Raw genomic sequence first — 20,637 nt, 5'->3', positions numbered from 1 at the left:
AAAGTACCATTGTTCCTGAGCAAACAGTCGCAGAGCCTCGTCGTAGTGGGAGGGTTTTTAGGAACCCAGTTCGCTATGGTTTGGATGGTGAAACCAATATGGTTGTTGGTGACACTAGTGATGATGATCTGTTGTCTTTCAAACAGGAAATGGCTAGCCCTGAAAAGGAACTGTGGCTCGAAGCCATGAAACATTAAATGGATTCCATGTACTCAAATTTCGCCTGGGATCTGTGGAAGCACCTAGTGACTTTAGGGTCATTAGGTGCAAGTGGATCTACAAGAAGAAACGATGTTTTGATGGAAATATCGAGACTTATAAAGCTCAATTAGTGGCAAGGGGTTATACCCAAAGAGAAGGCGTGGACTATGAGGAAACTTTTAGTCCGGTAGCCATGCTCAAATCCATTCGCATCCTCCTATCCATAGCAGCTGCTCTCGACTATGAGATCTGGCAAATGGACGTCAAGACAGCTTTCTTAAATGGAAAGCTTGACGAAGTCATTTATATGGATCAACCATAAGGATTTAAAGTATCTGGAAAAGAAGGAAAAGTTTGCAAGTTAAATAGGTCCATCTATGGACTTAAGCAAGCTTCTCGTTCCTGGAATCTTAGGTTTGATGAAATAATCAAGACTTATGGCTTTGAAAAAAATATTGACGAGCCCTGTGTTTACCAAATAAAGGCAAATCAAATAGTGGTATTCCTGTTTCTTTATGTAGATGATATCTTACTCATTGGAAACAATGTTAAGAAATTATCAGATGTGAAGAATTAGCTGAGCACTCAATTCCAGATGAAGGATTTGGGTGAAGCAAGTTATGTTCTAGGTATCCAGATCATTAGGGATAGGAAGAACAGACTCTTAGCTCTATCTCAAGCAACTTACATAAATAAAGTGCTTGAACATTTTTCAATGACAAATTCCAAGAAAGGACGTCTCTCGTCCCGCCATGGAATTCATCTTTCAAAGAAGCAGTCTTCCAAGACTCCTGAAGTGGAAGATGCAATGAGAAAAGTTCCTTACGCATCTGTAGTTGGAAGTCTGGTGTATGCCATGTTGTCTACTAGACCAGATATCTGCTATGCAGTGGGAGTAGTGAGCAAGTATTAGTCAAACCCAGGACCGGAACATTGGATAGCAGTTAAGTATATCCTGAAGTATTTAAGGCGGACTAGGGATTATATGTTAGTCTACAAGGGTGGTGTTCTGAACCCTGTAGGCTACACCGATTCAGATTTTCAGACTGATGTCGATGACAGGAAGCCTACTTCTAGAATGGTGTTTACTCTTGGGGGTGGAGCTGTGATTTGGAGAAGCGTAAAGCAGTCTGCAATCTCAGTTTCCACCATGGAGGCTGAGTACATAGCCGCGTCAGAAGCAGCTAAGGAAATAGTCTGGCTAACGAAGTTATATTCAGATCTTGGTGTTATTCCAGAAATGGATAAACCGCTTGTGTTGTTCTGTGACAATACAAGAGCGATAGCCAACTTGAAAGAACCTCGAAGTCACAAGAGGAGTAAGCATATACAAAGGAAGTATCACATTATTCGAGTATTTGTGGCCAGGGGAGATGTGAAGGTTATGAAGATTGCAACTGAAGACAATCTTGCGAATCTGTTTACAAAGACACTACCAGAAGCTACATTTGATAAGCATATCAAGGAGATGGGATTAGTAGAATTAAGGCATTAGTTTCAATTAGTGCAAGTGGGAGTCTGTTGGGGTTTTATACCCTAATTAAAACCCAAATTCTTTGTAATCTCATTTTATTATCAATAAAAGAATAGAAATCATTTTTTGACTTGGTCAATCACTTTGATCACATGTTTTATTTTCATGATTATTTGTTTAATATAAACTTCTATTAAATCCAGAGCATATAGCTAATCTTATTTATAGTGACGTAATCACAGTGGAATATAAATATGATCATATGTTCAAAATAAGTTAGTCCTAAGATTAGTCAGTACACCAGATTTACACTGACTTGTCAATCTACGATATGATCTACTTACACATTACAGTGTTATGTTCTTTCCCGAACATTAGCAAAGTAGATAAGATCAGATGTATTTATTACATCGGACAGGACCAATATTGACAGTTGATAAGATAAGCAAACATACTGTTATTATCTATTATAGTCATATCATATAGTTGACCATAGGTCAATTCAATCTCAATTCTGAGTGGTTAGTATTCTAACTGATTGTATTATTTGAGTTCTTTGACTTGTTCATTACCAGCTTACCCTACGGACTAGCCCATACTTACATCTTGGGATCTCGGTAGTATAATTTAGTGGGAGTGTTAATCATAGATATGAACATCTATAGCTTCTGATGAAGAAGTGAAACGATGGTTTCCTTTTAGTTTGGTTCAAGGTGTTAAATGATAGAGATCTCATTTTAGTAATTAAATTAGTTTATTGAAATATCATTTACAATGAACTAAGTGTTTTAAGGATAAAATACAATGAGGGGTAAAACAGTATTTAGTCCTATCTCATTGTAGACTGTTTATAGAGGATTGAGTGACAATTATGGTTGTAACAATGGATAATTAATAGCGTATCTATATTTGTTATAGAGCGTTCTATGAATTCAAGAGTGCAATTCCGAGTCTATAGTGGAGTCACGAGGAATTAATAAGTTAGTAAATTTATTTGTTAGATTTATGATAACTTATTGGAGCTTGATTTCATAGGCCCATTGTACATTGGATAAAATCATCTAGATAGTCTCAATTAATTGATTTAATTATCAATTAGAATTATCAAAGTTGACCAGGTCAATTTTGGATAGTTTCACAGAGTTGTGTAATTTTGAGAAGAAAATAGAAATTATGGTAGATTTATTAATTAAGATAAATTTGTATCTAAATTAATAAATAAATTTAAATCAAAGGTTCAAATTATAAATAATTAATTTGATAAAGGATTTAAATGATTATTTAATTAATTAAATCAATAGAAAATAATTCAGACCTTGATTTTAAGTCCAATGGGCTTATAATCAAATGAGAAATTTCACGGGCCTAAAGCCCATGATAATTTCGACCTAGGGCTGTTAATTGGCTATTATTTTATTGATTTTTAATTAAATTAAATGGTCTAATTGAGTCTATAAAATGAGTGCTTAGAGAGAAGTCACAAGTTAAGATTTCTGAGAAGACAGAGAAGTTTAATCACTTGTTTTCTGATAGTCTTAGATTCTCTCTAAACACAAGTCATTTTTCTAAGCCTCTTTGTTATTTTCTCTTCTTCTCTCTATATCTATCTCATGTGTTGAGAATTGCCCACACTAGTCTAGGTGATTCTAAGAATACATTGGAAGACTATGAAGAAATTAGAAGAACGGTTCAGTTTCTTGATAATACTCTACGACAGAGAGGATACAAGAGTTAGAGAAACTAAAGGAATGACTCTTTAATTCCGCTGCGTATACTGTATGTATTATATTCATTGTTTCTCTTTGAATTCAATTTTAGAAACATGCTTTAGGCTATCTCGAATTAATTTGTTTAATATTAGATATACATGAAAATAAATAAAGATCATGTATAAGTTTTCCTAACACTATCTGCGCGTGCCTTGGCGTGAACCCACACAGCCCCACCAGCTTCCCACCTGCGAGAGCTCCACCAAAGTCGAAGAGGAGATTCTGTAAAAGTGTAATAAAAAAACAATGAACAGTAAAAATGTTTAAAATCACGTGTCAGTAAAAAGTGGCTTTTTTTGTCACTTTATATAAAATTCTCTTTTTATTTTTAACTATACTTGTATGACGACTCCATTTATTGGTTGATGATAATGCTCCTGAATCTTTGGAATACTTATTTCTTTTTTTGTAACTTTGCTAGATGCTTATGGTTTACTACTCCTTGGTGTATCCTCCACAATCCTAGCTTGAATAGTTGCAAGGATTGGTTGGGATTTATTTGGAATTCTTAGAAATTGAACATTAATGTTGATGAAGTATTGCTCTTTGCTTATGTGATTATGGATTTCATTTGGATGTGAGAAAACAAGTTATTTCATGGTAACTCAATCTCTCCTTCTGAAGTCTGTGTTAGAAATGTCAAGCAATCCTTTTTGGAGTTCAAAAATACACTTTTAAATTCTAGTGCTATCGCCTTGGATGACCCTGGCTGGAAACTACCATGGTAGGGATGGATAAATGTGAACTTTGACGTAGCTATAACAACTAATATGGCTATGCTTAGTGTTGTAGCAAGGAATGAAGAGCGGGTTATTCTATGGGTTCACACAAATTGAGCAACTACTCTTTCTCTTATTGTAGGAGAAGCTTTAGCAGGCTGGTTAGCCATTAACACAGCAGAGAACAAATGCCACAAATTTGTTTCTGTCGAGGAAAACTCATCAATTGTTATCAACAATTTCTTTGGAAAAGAAGAGAACCGAGAGATAGCAGCTATTTTAACTAATGTGCGAAACATTATGCTAGATTTCTTTGGCAGATAATTTACTTGTGTCTAGGAAGTACAATTTTATGGCTCATAATCTTGACAAATGGGCCTCTTTTTATAACTTGACAAGGGAAATTGATCTACATTCAATCCCCCAAATGTACTTTCCAATGACCAAGAATGGTCAGTTTAGTTTAATGAATGGAATGTCGAACAAAAAAAACCGGCCTTTTTGGCGGCTACCTAAAAATCCCAAACTTTTTTTCAACAGTAAAAAATAACAAAAAAAGCACACCTATAATTATTTTTAATAATTATTATTACAAAATAAAAGTTACATAATGACGGGAATGCCCCTGTATTCGGCCTGTACTACTACTCGTGGCATCTAATGCCCAATATATAATTTTTTCTTTTCTGTTTTTTCTTTCTAGAATAACTTAATATTTTTTAATATATATTTATATAAAATTAAAATCAAATCCTCTGAGAATTTGTGGAAAAATCAAAATTAATAAAAAAAAATAATGAGCAGGAAAACTAAGCTGAGAATAAGGGAAATCTAGTTGTCTTTGGCCTCAGAGAACACTAAAACGACGTCTTCTTTGCTTCGTTTGCTTCCGTTTTCTTCCCTACATTCAGGTACTTTATCTTATTCAGCTTGATCGGATTAGGGTTTTGATTTTTTTTTCTCTTAATCTTTGCTTTGGATTTTCCTTCTCCTCCTCCTTATGTTTGCTCAATTTATTTTTGGCTTTTGTTTCTACGCTTTCAATACTTTCTTTTTTGGCTCAGAATGATCGAGCTTTTTTTGGTCAACTTTTGTTTTTCAAATTTTAGTTGTCAATCAATTTGGTTTGAATTTGTAGATGTATGTTAGGTTACATATGCTTTAGTTTTAATCTCATTAAGGGTTTGTCGGAATTAGAACTTTGAAGAATCCCTCTTGATTGTTTTGGGTTAGAAATGTTACATTTGATTCAAATAATGAATTTAGTGTTTGGGAAATTTCTATAACATGGGTTTGTAGTGAATTTGCTCGGTTGGGTTTTGCATAAAAAAGTTTCTTTTGTCATGCCCGTGAATCATGGTTTTTTTGAGATCCCATGCTCCAATTTTGGGACACAATAATTGGAACTGGAGCATGTTACTTGGGTTAGAAATGAATTATTAAGAATCTACAGTAGATGCCATTTGTGGTTCACAAATGTTTGTCTTTTACTCTTTAACTGCAAGAGATTTCTCAAATATACTAAATTGCAGTTAAACAAAGGATATGGGAAAGGGGAAAAAAAAGGAAAAAAGCTTGTTTATATGATACACAAAAGGAATCTTTCTTAGGGGTGAAGTTACATATTGTTGCATGGAAGCTTAGACGATTTTACAGAGAGAGAGGAATAATTTCTGAGTTAAGAGAGGATTTCATTTGTTCTCAAATAGATTGCTACACAAAGTAGTGGTTTGCCTTAATTGTTAGAGATTATTGACAATATTTTCACCTTCAATTTCAGTTATTTAACTATATTCTTAAAAGAGATTAGATAATTTGTCAGTGTAGTTAGTTCGGTAAGATACTAATTGTTCTCACTTTTCTTCACTAAGCAATATTCTTTAAGCAGGCACTGTCCTGTTTGGAACCTAAGATCAAGCTGCTTAGAATAGTGGATATTCTACTGGCTGTCTTCAAATGGACAAACCAAATATTCTTATTTCTTAGTGAAAGTCTCAAACATGTTTTTTTTTCAAGCTTTTATTTTTAACATGAAATCTTTATCATATACGGTTCCAAGGTATGTTTGGTAATTCATAAGTTGATGTTTGGTTTGGGCAGGGTTTGCACTAGTAGATCTTAGACTCTAGGAATTTTAGTGTGGGAGATATCTTGGTAGCAACAATTCATTATTTTGTCTTGGGGGATTCTAAATAGAGTTTTTCTTCTTTTGTATGTTGTTTTTGAATTTCTCAAGGATAAGGATGAGAGAAGATTTCTCATGTTTCTAAAGCTATAGGTTTGGGCTGAAGAAAGGTACAATTCATTCCTTTGTTACCTGAAAAATTGTTGTAAATTCCTTTGAATGTACTATTTTCTCTTATTGAACTTGCAGATAGTGATATGACAAGATTTAGTAGTTGTAGTGCATTATTTTATTCTGATTTTGCCAAATTTTTGCGTAAATTGCTGAACTATCTGGGGCCAGTTAAACTCTACATTTTGATGACATCTTGGGCCTGCCGTGCCATTAGAGTGACATTACTAACATAATGACTTGTTTGGTTAGTTTGTCTTGCTTTGTGTGTTGTCATAACAAGTACACAATTCTCTGAAGAGAAAATTTGATTTTTTCCCTGTATCTTTTCCATATTGTGTTGTGTAGTATTGACTATCAAAGAGTTAGTTTTTTGCCGTTTACAATGGCTGAGACAGAGCAAGTTGTTACTGGTTCATCCTCTCTGTTAGAACAGCTAAGTAAGGTAGTGCATGAGCTGGAAGATCACAAGAATGCCTCTGAGGACAGAGTTCAGTGGATGGAAATTGAGGAGCACTTTCGCAACCTTGAGACAACGTTAAGGATGAAACTTGAAGAATTTGAATGCAAAGAGAAGGAATTTATAGAGAAAGAAGCTGAAATCCATAAAAGTCTTGCAGATAGAGAGTCAGCTGTCACTGCCAAAGAGCAAGATCTGTTGGATCGAGTGCAGGAACTAAAAGATGCTGCTGTTGCTGTCATTGGAGAAGCACAATTAAATCACCAACGTACAGTTTCAGAGTCAGTTGACAATGGAGATAGCATAATTACCAAGGTAAGCAGCTCTCTTGGTGTCACAAATTGTCCTGAGGATTTGCCTCATAAAATGGGTAAAAACTCTGAAGCGTCGGCTTTAGATTTTAAGCCACATCCAGAACTTGTACAATTTTGCAAGCAGATGGATGCAAAAGGACTATTGAAATATACCATGGAGAATCTTAATAAACTTCATGTTGTTCGTGAGGAACTTTCTTTTGCACTAGAAACTGCAAGTGAACCAACCCGTTTGGTGCTGGATTCACTGGAGGGGTTTTACCCTCCTGATGAAACTAACAAACTGGGGGATGAGAGTCTTGCTGCCCTTCAGGGCATGCACAAATCTTGTTGTATGTTTATGGAAGCCATGGCTGCCTTATTGGCAAGGGCTGACCCAGGTGCTGATCACCTTTTGAACCCTGAGACCAAGCAGCATGCCAAGGCAATTGCTGATGAGTGGAAACCTAAGTTGACTAGTGCTAGCACTGATGCTGCCAATGGGATATCATTGGAAGCAGAGGCGTTTTTGCAGCTCCTCGCTACTTTTAGGATTGCTTCTGATTTTGATGAAGAAGAACTCTGCAAGCTTGTTCTTGCAGTTGCTCAACACAGGCAGGCACCTGAGCTCTGCCGCTCTCTTGGGTTAACACACAAAGTGCCAGGTTGGTGCTATTTCAATTAACTGACACCATTGGCATGTGGAGGTCGAAGCATTGTTATGCTTCGACCTTAGGCTCTGGTAGTATACTGAAATTTTGAGAAGCAGGGACTGATTCTAGATTAGTTGCTGATTTGGGGATAGTCCTTTTTCCTTGCGAAAATGCATTTGTTTCCCTCTCTTTCTAGAAGCAAAGTATGCAGAAGCTTGTTTCTTGTGCAGGCCTTATTGAATTGTTGGTCAACAGCGGGAAACAAATTAATGCTGTACATTTTATTCATGCCTTCCAACTTACTGAAAGCTTCCCTCCTGTGCCTCTCCTGAAGACATACTTGAAAGACTTGAGGAGAAATTCACAAGGGAAGGGTGAGAACACAGGCGTTTCCAGTGGTGGTCAGGTACAGTGTGGTTTGACATAAAAAAAAATGAATTTTTTAATAGGATTTCATATTGATGAAATATTTTTCAAGTGCAGGAGGATGTTAATGCACAAGAACTTGCTGCTTTAAAGGCTGTAATCAGGTGCGTTGAAGAGTATAAGCTTGAAGCTGACTACCCACTTGAACCACTTCAGAAAAGGGTTGCCCAATTGGAGAGATCCCAAACTGATAAGAAAAAGAGGGGTGGTGAGCATGGTAAACGGCAACAGACAAAAAAACAAAAGTCCAGTGGAAGATTTCGAGGATATAATCGGCCTGGTTTTGCTCCTGCTACTGGTAGACAGGGTCCTCTTTACAACGACAGGGCACTGCGCGCAGGAATTCCAGAAAGATATCCTCGTACTGATCCGGATGCCTATGGTTACCAAGTTCCTAGCCAGGCTGCTTGTGCTCAGCAAGCTACTGATCATAGATTATACTATTATCCCCAGGATGGAAGGGTTACACCAAGCTCATATAATGCTGCTCCACCAAATTATGGTGGATACGCAGGCAGTGGATTGCTGCCTTCAAACCAGCCGTATCTGTAGTCTAAGCCGGTATTTTGAAAAATCAATCCGCAGCTGCGATGTGAGGCAAAGTTGGTGAATATTCTTTTATGGTGCTAACATGTATCGTTTTTCTAGTATTGGATTTTCTTCTATAATGAAATGATGCCAGTAGGATTCTGTTATTTTGCATTTATATTAGGTAAGAGGGAATTTTTTGTTATTTTTTCTTTTAAATTGAGACTGCAAAATGTACGGACAAATCATATGGAAGAAAACAATCATTTTTTATTCTATTAGGAAAACTTGATGCTTTATGAATCATAGGATACTTATCACAAAATTATGTCATTTTTGAAAAATTAGACAAATTTGTCCCTGCCATTTGAAAGTCATCACTCTCTCTCGCTCAAAGTGTCTTTCTCGTTCTCTCTCTTATTCCCCTTAACTTCTCTACCTACAACAATCAAAAAAAAAAAATTACTGCCATTAACACCATCATTGAAATACCTACACCCCATCACCATTGAAGCACTCATAATTAAAAAAAGAAAAAGTTTTCATGATTCAGAATCTATTTCAAAACTTAAACAAAGTAAAATATTCACTTAAGACACTAATTTATGGATTTTGAACACATATGTACAAGATTTTTCGGTTTGTTTGCCATTTTTTTTTTCAGATCTAAAACTTTAAAAATTGCAGAAAAATGATGTCTAACGATGTTTTAACGATGCATTAACGATGGTAACTTGAAAATATGGTTTTTATCCAAAAACTATGCAATAATGATGATGACTTGAAAACATAGTTTTTAGGCCAAAAAACAATGCATAACGATGTCTAACGATACAATAACAATGGTGGCTTGAAAGCATAGTTTTTAGGCCAAAAACTAATGCTTAATGATGTCTAATGATGCATTAAGGACGTGTTAACGATGCTTAATGATGCAATGATGATGGTGGCTTGAAAACATAGTTTTTAGGCCAAAAACCGATGCTTAACGATGGATAACGATGCATTAATGATGCCTAATAATGCATTAACGATGCAATAACGATGTGATAACGATGGTGGCTTGAAAGCATAGTTTTTGGGCAAAAAACAATGTTTAACGATGCATTAATGATTTATAACGATGCATTAACGATGCAATAACGATTGTAGCTTGAAAACAGTTTTTCGGCCAAAAACGATGTTTAACGATGTAATAACGATTCATTTGCGATGCTCTGCTCTGAAATTTGATGAAAACATTAATGATGCATAACTTTTCACTCGGATGTCAATTTAAGGTTTTTTTTCTTTTCAATTTTAGTATTTTTTTTTTCAAGAAATACATGTATTTAAAATACCAAATTTGGGATGTATAGAACATAAATGTTTAATTATTTGAGACTTTAATAATTAAATAAGTAAATAATTAAACTTTTGTATTCTATACATCCTAAATTTAGATTTTTAAGTATTTGAAAGATGTAGATCTCAAAAAAATACAAAAATTTAAAAGAAAAAAAAACACATCAAATTGACACCCGAGTGAAAAGTTATGCATCACTAATGTTTTCATCAAATTTTAGAGCAGATCATCACAAATGCATCATTAGGCATAGTTAAGCATCATTTTTGGCCTAAAAACTATGTTTTCAAGCCACCATCGTTATTGCATCGTTAATGCATCATTAGGCATCATTAATGCATCGTTTGTTGGCCTAAAAACTATGCTTTCAAGCTACCATCGTTATTGCATCGTTAATACATCATTAGCCATCATTTTTTGGCCTAAAAACTATGTTTTCAAGCCACCATCGTTATTGCATCTGTTGGTATTAAATATGAAAATCAGAATACGCAACAGAATGATAACTTTTTAAAAATTATTAATATCAGTCAGGATCATACATATATAGATATATTAAATCACATACAAATAGATAAAATATTACTTCTTGAATCCTATCAAGTGTCCTACAATCTTTTTGTATAAATCAACAATATTCCTATCTTTATTCTGAAAGCTCACACCTAAATCTTCCAAATCAATTATCAAACACACAAGGACGTGTGTGGGCACGTAGGATTCAAATGTTGATTTAGAACTCTTTAGATGTACTCAACACATGAGATCTAGAGAGGTTTGAGAAGCAATAGGCTATAGAAATTTCTAGAATTTCAAGTTTAGGAAATTCTATCGTTTTCTTGAGAGAGAGTCTGACAAACAAAGAGCGATTCGCTCAGAAGCAGCTACCACTCAATGGAAGTTGTTCTAACAAATGGAGTTGGTTGCAATCAAAACAACTTCATAAAACTTAAACGAAAATTATCATTTCTTTCAGGTTTATAAAGATAATTAACTATTGTAATTAATTTTTATTTTATTTAAAATAAAACTGACTAGTTACTTCTATTTTAATTATTTAATTTTAAATCATATTTAAAAAATAATTAAATAAATTTGAAATTCAAAATTTAAAATTAAAAATTAAAAATTCAGGGATATTTTCTATCTCTGGGTGGCGCAACACACTCACTGTATAGTGAGTGTGTGTCGTGAGCCATATTAGGGATTTCTCTAATTTTCTCATTTTTTTATTTAATTAATATTTATCTCAAAATATATATATCAGTTAATTCAAAATTAATTTTATCTTAAAATATCAATTTTTAAATAAATGAATAAATATCTTACAGTAATATTATTATTAATCTCTCTATATATTAATCCAAACATAATTAATATTTATTTTAATATATAGTTTTTCAAAATAAAAACTATAGAGTTAAATAATTAATTAATTCATAATTAATCAATTGCTCATAATTATCACATAATATTTTCTTGCCCCGGAAGATTAATTCATTTGCAATTAAGTCATTCTCTCTACAAATATTCCTTATGACATCCTTACCCTTGATAGTGTAGGATAAAGGTGACCTGGGGACCATAGACTTATAATACGAAGCTCCAATAAATCAGATTATTAATTAAATTATTTAATCTAATAATCTTATTTATTAATTCTATGATTTCTCCACTATAAATATGGAATTGCACTCTAAGTATTTATAGAATTATATTTACAGAGTTTTCTTTCTAGTCCATCGATATAATCAATAAATGTAGTTTTGTCCTCCAATTATTGGTTCGTTAATTAGAGCTGGTAAAAAATTATTGTTTTACCCTTCTAATTACCCCATGTTCCTTAAGTACCATTAATTCACTAGCGAATAATTAATCTATAATCAATTTATAAATTTGAGTTCAATAACTATTCAGTTCAAGAATTAACCCTTAAGGGAACCAATATTCGATCCGTTAGGAAAGTATGGATTCCATTATTGTAAATCATGTTCCCAGCCTGTAGCGTCTCAGAATTTTACTTAACTAGATAGTAGTAGTAATAATAGCTGTAGAATTTTAGTTATCGTGGATATTGGTCAAAGCTGGGATTTAGTTAGAAACTCATAGAAATAGTTATGGATTTTATAAGTTTAACCTATGGTTTAGAAATAATAATTTTAACATAAGGTTTGCTTAATATAGCTGGTTCTAGAAATATTATTTATTATAACCTAAGATTTAGATAGAATAATTAAGAACGTGACACTTGTCACATGTATGATTATTAAAGATTTAAGCATTTTGGATGAATAAATTAATAAAGGATATATCTCGAAGGTCTAGAACATTCCTTCATCTGTTAGGATCATGTTTAACTCAGTCAAAGTGGTTTAAAAAAATTCAAGTGTGTTGAAAGTGTGCAAAAATGTGTTTAAAATATCAGCGTATGCCGATACATCGCAACTATAGGGGCCGATATATCACTTATGTTGATACGAAAAACACGTCGACTTCGCACGAACGAAACCACGGACCCTCGGGATTATGGTGTAGGTGATATATCGCCTATAAGAGGCGATATATCGGCTCCAGTAACCATTTTTGAATCTTCGTGGAATCCGAAACTAGAAACAACCCTCAACAACTTTGACTCGTTCCTAAACGTTTTTTACCGAGTTCTGGGCATCTGTTGAGCGAAAAATGTACTTTTAATCATTTATTTATTCATTGAAATGGGAGTTAGTTTCACTCCTTGAACTCTATAAATAGGACCCTTCACTCAGCCATTCTCTTCATCATTCAAGCACATTTCAGAGCCTTCAAGCTGCTAAGTTCGTTCTAGAGAGAAACACTAGGGTTTTGGGGTTAAATGCTTTCAAATCTAAGCTTCTCTAAACACTTGGGAAGTAAGCTTTTGTGTGATTTCGGTATTTGAGGTATAGATCAAAGCTCTAAGCTATCTAAGGTACTGTTAATCTTCAGGTTTAGTCCATTTCCATTCTTCTTTCTTTCCTTTTATTTCAAAACCTAACATGTTGTAATGACTTTTGGTTAGGTGTTCAAACTTAAGGTTTTTGGTAAGTCTTTTTTCCAAATGTATAGATTTTCTTTTCATCTTCTTTTCTCTAGAGGGCTTATGGTTTCTTATGTTTGGTTTTAGGAGTTTCCAATCCCACTCTTGTCTCCAATATCCCGGTTTTTAGTAAGGAAAATTAGATAGTTTAGTTTATGATCTAGGCTATGTTTTCGTATGACCTAACATTTCAGGTACAATAAAGGGTTAAGTGTGTCTGGACCTAAGGTGTCCAATGATGTATGACGGGCTTATGTCTGGTAGGCTCGGTTGCCAAAACTTTATGACGGACCTAAGTTGATGTCTGGTGTATGATGGACTATTGTCCGGGGCTTAATTGTCACCCCTGTATAAGCACTTATCTTTTTATTATATCTGACTTGTTATTATGACCTATAGTTATGATTATGATCTGTGACTTATAGTTACGATTATGACTTATGACCTATGATTTATGACTATGATTATGACTTAGATTATGATTTATGATTATGACTTAGGCTATGATATGACCTATGGTTTTGTGATGTGATATGATTAGTTTAAATAAGTTTTTGTTATGACTCTTGTGTAATTTATGATATGTTGATTAAATGATTATATGACTAACTCTTGTTTATATTTTCTTTATTCGGCTTAGAAGCTCACCCCTTATGATGTTGTTATTTCAGGAAATTAAAGATAGGAAGGTCGGTGGCTAGTGGGACCTAGGAGCTTTGTGATGTACTCGTGGGGACCATATAGTCGAGGAAGATCAAGTGGGCCTATTTATTTATTTTTATTTAAGAATGTGTTCTTTTGAAATTTTGTTTAATTGTTGCTCATTTTAATATGTTAAATACAATTATTTTATTTTTGTAAAACCATGGATCCATACATTTATTTTTAAGTTTTTATTCAATAAAAGAGCAATATTTATGATTATAATCCAACGTTGTGTTATCGATAATTTATGAAAAATTAGGGCGTTACACAGCCATTCATGATATTGAATCTCTTAAACAAAAGTTATTAGCCTAATTATACTAAAAAACATTAACGAGTGAATCAAAATATCCAATAAGCACAAAGAAGAGTTCATGACTACTCAGTATTTAGACTAATCTACAAATGATCATCTATTATAATAAAAATTAAATCTTTATGGCAAACTATAAGTTTATAAAGATAGTTAATTCATATTGGTCCTGTCATATACAATCTCTATTATATACAATACTTTTATCAAGATGTCTATCCACATCAGTAATCTGAATCTAGACTACTTGCATCCTGTATGGTTTGTAAACCGTACTAGTAACCATTCATTAAAGATTCCTTACTTTAATATGTTACTGACTATTTTATTCATTATATATGATCTTAATTCTCTTGTATTAATATAAGATCATATCCTCATAAATGAATATAGAATTTTATTGATATTCATATACATTATTCAAATAATAATTATAACATTCAAATATAATAAAATTTTACTTTTATTTAAATCAATACAAATTTTGTACATGATGATTTTAGGACATAAATCCTATCAGGGACTTTGTTTTTGTCGATCAAACAAAGTGGTTCACTGTGGATTGGTTTCTCTAGTTTGTTTATGTGGATAATAAATATTTATTTATATTTATCTTAATATCAGTCTTTGTTTTCCTTCTCATTGAATCTTGATTACATGTTTTGATCTTAGTTTAGAAGTTGTTCTAAGATATAGATAAATAGGGTATCCATATTTTAGTATATGAGTGATTACTTAATAATTACGTCAAATATATACTTATCGATGGTTACATTAATTTTAGTCATTGGATCATAATTGAACGGCTGTGATTAATTCAATAATTAACTAAAAATATTTAATGAGTAAGTTGTAACATGATACTATATTATTTATTTAAAATATTTTGTTTCCTTATAAAATACTAATTAAGATTAATTTTATTTTAAAAATAAAGTTTATAACTTTTTAGACCATGTGTTTTGTCTCATTATTTGTTTGGACTCTGTGTTTTGAAAAATTATTTTTTGGACCATATGTTTTGTAAAATGGTTAAAATAGAACCCTAAACTCAATTTTCGTCAAAGTTTTCTCAATTGAAATCACAAACAATTCACCAAACTAACAATTCAGAACAAAAATACAATCATTTTGCTTAAAAACTGTGTTGTTATATTTAAATTTTTTTCTTCATCAAAATTGAGTTTAGGGGTCTATTTAAACCATTTTACAAAATATAAGATCCAAAAATAAATTTTTTAAACCACAGGTTCAAAAAAGTATAAACCTTTAAAAATAAATTTAATTATAATTTGTAATTAATTTAAAAGGTAATTATTCTCATATCTATCAGATCTCCTTTTTTTTCTTTTTTTCTTTTACGTTTTTGCTTTTGTTTATTTTATTCAACTAAAAAAAACTTTGTTAGTTCTTTTGTTTTTAGTTAAAAATATTTGTTTTTATTAATGTAAATTAGAGAAAATTATTATTTTATGCATGTCACCCATTCAATTATTAAAAATAATAAAAATTAGTAATAAGAGGCAAATTGCTACTGATTTGACTTAATTACTCATTTTTAAAGTTTAAGGACTAGTTTACTTACCCAAATATAATTCAAAGGCCAACCCTCCTAAAAATCCAAAAAAAAATTAGCACTTAATTTAGTGATCAAAAGTTTTTAAAAATATATTTAACTCTTTATAAAAAAAAAAGAAATAAAGAAATTAACTTGGCCACATGGCCAATAATATAATTGCAGACTATAAATTTATTATTTATTTTTTTTAGTAAAATTAGTATTTATCTTATAGTATAAGAGATAATTATTTAAAGTTAAATATTAAAAATTTAAATAAGAATAAAATAATTGAAGTTTCTTACATGCAAAAAAAAATAATAAAAGAAAGTAATTAATTATTAATTACTCAATTATTATATTAATAAATAATTAATTTAATTTTTTAAATAATTTTTTTTTGAATGATAACCTATTGCAACCTATTATAGCATGTCACTAAATATGTAACCATCATGATTACGTAATCATTGAAAATTTCTCCGTATATATATATATATATATGAATATATAAATTTTTAGAAGTTGTTCTCTTTGTTGATAAGTTTTTTATTTGGATTGAGCTTTAATGTTTTATTTTAATTTATTTAGTTGATAATTTAGTTTTATAAATAGCCTTGTTAGAAAAAAAATCATTAGTTGTTGTGTGTATGCTCTCGGGTGCACTCTTAATGGTTACTACTCATAGATAGTTACTTTAATATTAACTGTTAGAAATGATTCATATTTATAGTTGTTAATTAATAATTCTAAAAATAAATTTTGATTTTTTCAAATTTTTGGAAGGGTTATATGTGTATTTATTATGAAAATATAATATTATAAACTTTTTATTTTTCAAATGCATGTCAATTTCTAAATATAGCTAGTGTTTCTCGTTGGTTGGAAACATCATTAATTATGGCAAACAAAAAATAACTAAATTCGAAATTAGTGAAGAAAAAAAAATTACTTGTTGGTTACTTGCTATACCAAGTTACCATGTTACCACATCTTCATAATTGTTAGTACCCATCTATGAGTAGTAACCATTGAAAAATCTTCCATACATATAACTATATATATGAATTTATAAATTTTTAGAAGTTGTTCTCTTTGTTGATAAGTTTTTTATTTGGATTGAGCTTTAATGTTTTATTTTAATTTATTTAGTTGATAATTTAGTTTTATAAATAGCCTTGTTAGAAAAAAAATCATTAGTTGTTGTGTGTATGCTCTCGGGTGCACTCTTAATGGTTACTACTCATAGATAGTTACTTTAATATTAACTGTTAGAAATGATTCATATTTATAGTTGTTAATTAATATTTCTAAAAATAAATTTTGATTTTTTCAAATTTTTGGAAGGGTTACATGTGTATTTATTATGAAAATATAATATTATAAATTTTTTATTTTTCAAATGCATGTCAATTTCTAAATATAGCTAGTGTTTCTCGTTGGTTGGAAACATCATTAATTATGGCAAACAAAAAATAACTAAATTCGAAATTAGTGAAGAAAAAAAAATTACTTGTTGGTGACTTGCTATACCAAGTTACCGTGTTACCACATCTTCATAATTGTTAGTACCCATCTATGAGTAGTAACCATTGAGAAATCTTCCATACATATAAAATATATATATATATATGAATTTATAAATTTTTAGAAGTTGTTCTCTTTGTTGATAAGTTTTTTATTTGGATTGAGCTTTAATGTTTTATTTTAATTTATTTAGTTGATAATTTATTTTTATAAATAGCCTTGTTAGAAAAAAAAAATCATTAGTTGTTGTGTGTATACTCTTTGATGAATTGAAAATTTATTTAGCTTCAGGAGAATACTTATAATTTTCTCGTTGTTGTATACATTATGTTTTTTTTAATGAAATATTTATTGATTAAATAAATTAAATAAGATAGATACGAGCCTACTTCTTATTATTAACAATACTTAATTGGATTTTGTGTGGAGAAAGTGATACGGGGAAATTTTCATTTTTATAGCTTTTATGCCAACACTCTGCACAACTTGACAGAAATTACTTTTCCCAAAATTAATGGAAAAAATTTATTAAAAGCTCAAAAGTTTATGGAAAAACAATTTAACTAACAAAATGAGAAACAAATCTTCTAGACTCATAGTTCATTCATAAAAAAAAAAACAAGGGTAAATTGGACTGAACACTTCATGATCACCTTAGCACCTCTCAATTACCTCGACCAACTTCGGTGATAACAATCCCACCCTTCCAGCAATGTTCATCCAAAATTATTTCTTCTTTTTCGTTCATAATGCCTTCTTCTATTTTCATTCACAACTCCTTATTTTTCTTCTTCTTCTGCTGCAATCATCAAATCTAGTTGTTGGGGTTTTATGCCCTCTGTAAAACCAATTTTCTATGTAACCTCAATTCATTATCAATAAATAATAGAAATCAATATTCATGTGTCAATCACATTGCTCACTTGTTTATTTACATAATTATTTATTTAATATAAACATCTATTAAATCATGAACATATGGATAATCACAGTTATAGTGACTTGGTCACAGTAGATTATAATTATGGTTATATGTTCTAAAGTATTAGTTCTAAGATTAAGTCAGTGCAAAAGATTTACACTAACTTGTTAATCTATGATATGATTTACTTACACATTCTGGTGTGATGTCTTATCCAAGACACTGACTAAGTAGATAAGACCAGATGTATTTTGTTACATCGGATCGGACCGATATTGATTATAGATAGATAAGTAAAGTATTTGTAACACCCTACTAATCCAGGACCGTTACACCGTGTGCTAGAAATAGTGCTTAACTCGTTAAGCAAGTCATTTCGACTCAAAAGTGTAATGAAGGTTAAACAATGTTTTAGGTATTATAAATTTTGATCAATGAAGCTAAAATTTTCATTTCAAAGGATTTGAATATCTACAAGGGATCCCCAAAGGTTTTAATCAAAATACAGTTATAACAAAAATTTCAGAAATAATCGACCTAAGCGGCAAAATCAAGCTAATATTTCATGTTCCTCAAAAGTATCTCGACCGCGGTGGCCAAGTAGGCTGAGTAAGTACACGCCGCCCCTAGAGTTCTCCAACTCATGGCTAGTCCAATTTTCCTTAGCCCTTACCTGTACCACAAAGCACCCGTGAGCCAAGGCTTAGCAAGAAAACTCAATCAAGTAAAACAGATATTCAGATAAGCATTTATACCAAATACATGATTTATAAATCATAACCAGATTCACATTTATTTTCCAACAAGTATAACGGCTCATGCTGAATAGATGCCTACAACACCCCTGTAATGTCCATGCCATAATGACCTTCATTACGCATGTATATTGCCAATAACAGCCCCTAGCTAATCAATCACAAACAATTACCAATCATTACAAACAATTATAGCAATAGATGCTTATAAAAAGCAAACATTTAACTTTAAACAAATTCAAGGCATTGTCATAACCGTGTTCAATAATCAGGACCATTTCCCTACACTCGGTGCATGTGTCAGTTTTCTTACCCCGAGTCCTGTGCAAATGGTAGTACGACCCTGAATGCGATCCTTTTCCCGAACCTTGCGGAAACCCTAGTCACAACATCAATGTTATGTTTATTAGGAACTAATTCCGATAATTGGCTTCAAGACCAAGTCTTAGATCTCGAGACCTCGGATTCCACTAAACCGGATAGCGGAATCGTCCCCCAAGCCTCCCAAGTTAACTTCCCAAAACCCTAGACAAATGCATCCTAAAGCTGCATTAGCGTCGCGACGCTCCTTGCAGCTTCCCGGCTCCACAACATACTTAGAAGCCCCTTTAGAAATTTATGCATTTTGAACTATGGTGCCCCTTCTAAAGGGTCGCGATGCCATAACTAACCAAGATCCTTCCTATAAAGTTTTTCCCATTTTGAGCCGTGTCGCCCCCTCTAAAGGGTCATAACGTCACAATGATCCGAGGGCAAACACATCCTCGAAGATAGGCTCCGCGGCGCCACCACGACAACCCAGAAAATGTGTTTTTCATTGCATTTCAATCCCAATATTTTGACCTAAACATACCTCCAACAGAATTTTTTGATCATATTTCACCTCCAATTCCACCGAAAAACCCACCATTAACATCAAAATACCCAAAACTAGAACAAAACAAATAAAAAATTGAAGTTTGCAACTTTTAAGTTTTGAGGTGAAACCTTACCTCCAATTTGAGATTCCATGCCAAATTGCAAGTTTTAGTCTCAAGCTTCAAAATAGCTAGCAATTGCGTTTCCACCATTAATCACAACACAAAGTTTCCTAGAAACAGCAAATTCTCATAATTTTCCTTAACCCCAAAACTAATCAAGAACTTTGAGGAACATCAAGAAAACTAAAACAATAAAATTACCTTGCTGTGATTTTTGAATTTTCTATGTGGAATGGATTCCTAGCAGTTACCAATCCCAATCTTGCAAGCCTTAATCTCCTCTTAATTACCCAAGTTCCACCAAAATTACAAGTTGAATGACTAAGTCTTTGAATGAGTTTTTGAAGAGCAACAAGGAGAAAAGGGAATGTTAAACGTGAATGAAGGCTACTGCCTATCTTTAGCTTAATCCCTTGGTCAAATGACCAATATACTCTTCCCTTCAAAAGCCCCTTAACCAAAAACAAATGGGTATTTTAGTCATTTGCCTAAATTCTCGCTACACCTCAAATTGTTCTTAAAATTTCCAATTAAATCATCTAATATTCCAAATAAAAATATTTTTGCCAATAATATTTCATATTCCAATAATTCTCAAAATAAATAAAATTACCAAAATACCCCTTGGCTCACCCCGAGTTGGGTTTAATCCTCGTTG

The 20,637-nt window shown here is 32.1% G+C and overlaps 1 protein-coding gene across 3 annotated transcripts; it reads left to right on the top strand.

Annotated features, from left to right (window-relative positions):
* The first annotated feature begins 4,911 nt into the window (after window positions 1-4,911).
* LOC133808708 (FRIGIDA-like protein 3) lies at window positions 4,912-9,196 on the top strand. 3 transcript variants are annotated; one of them, XM_062245889.1, is made up of 5 exons: window positions 4,912-5,074; window positions 6,400-6,458; window positions 6,808-7,877; window positions 8,096-8,271; window positions 8,349-9,196. In XM_062245889.1, exons 3-5 carry the CDS (start codon window positions 6,845-6,847, stop codon window positions 8,841-8,843), a joined length of 1,704 nt encoding a protein of 567 aa, XP_062101873.1. In that variant the 5' UTR covers window positions 4,912-5,074; window positions 6,400-6,458; window positions 6,808-6,844; the 3' UTR covers window positions 8,844-9,196. The 3 variants fall into 3 exon arrangements, with proteins under 3 accessions (XP_062101873.1, XP_062101874.1, XP_062101875.1); XM_062245890.1 differs by lacking the exon at window positions 6,400-6,458; XM_062245891.1 differs by lacking the exons at window positions 4,912-5,074; window positions 6,400-6,458 and having other exon boundaries at window positions 6,465-7,877.
* The last annotated feature ends 11,441 nt before the right edge of the window (window positions 9,197-20,637 follow it).

This window comes from Humulus lupulus, chromosome 1, assembly GCF_963169125.1.
Source record: "Humulus lupulus chromosome 1, drHumLupu1.1, whole genome shotgun sequence".
Classification (NCBI taxonomy): domain Eukaryota; kingdom Viridiplantae; phylum Streptophyta; class Magnoliopsida; order Rosales; family Cannabaceae; genus Humulus; species Humulus lupulus.
This window is presented reverse-complemented; position numbering and strand designations above follow the sequence as displayed.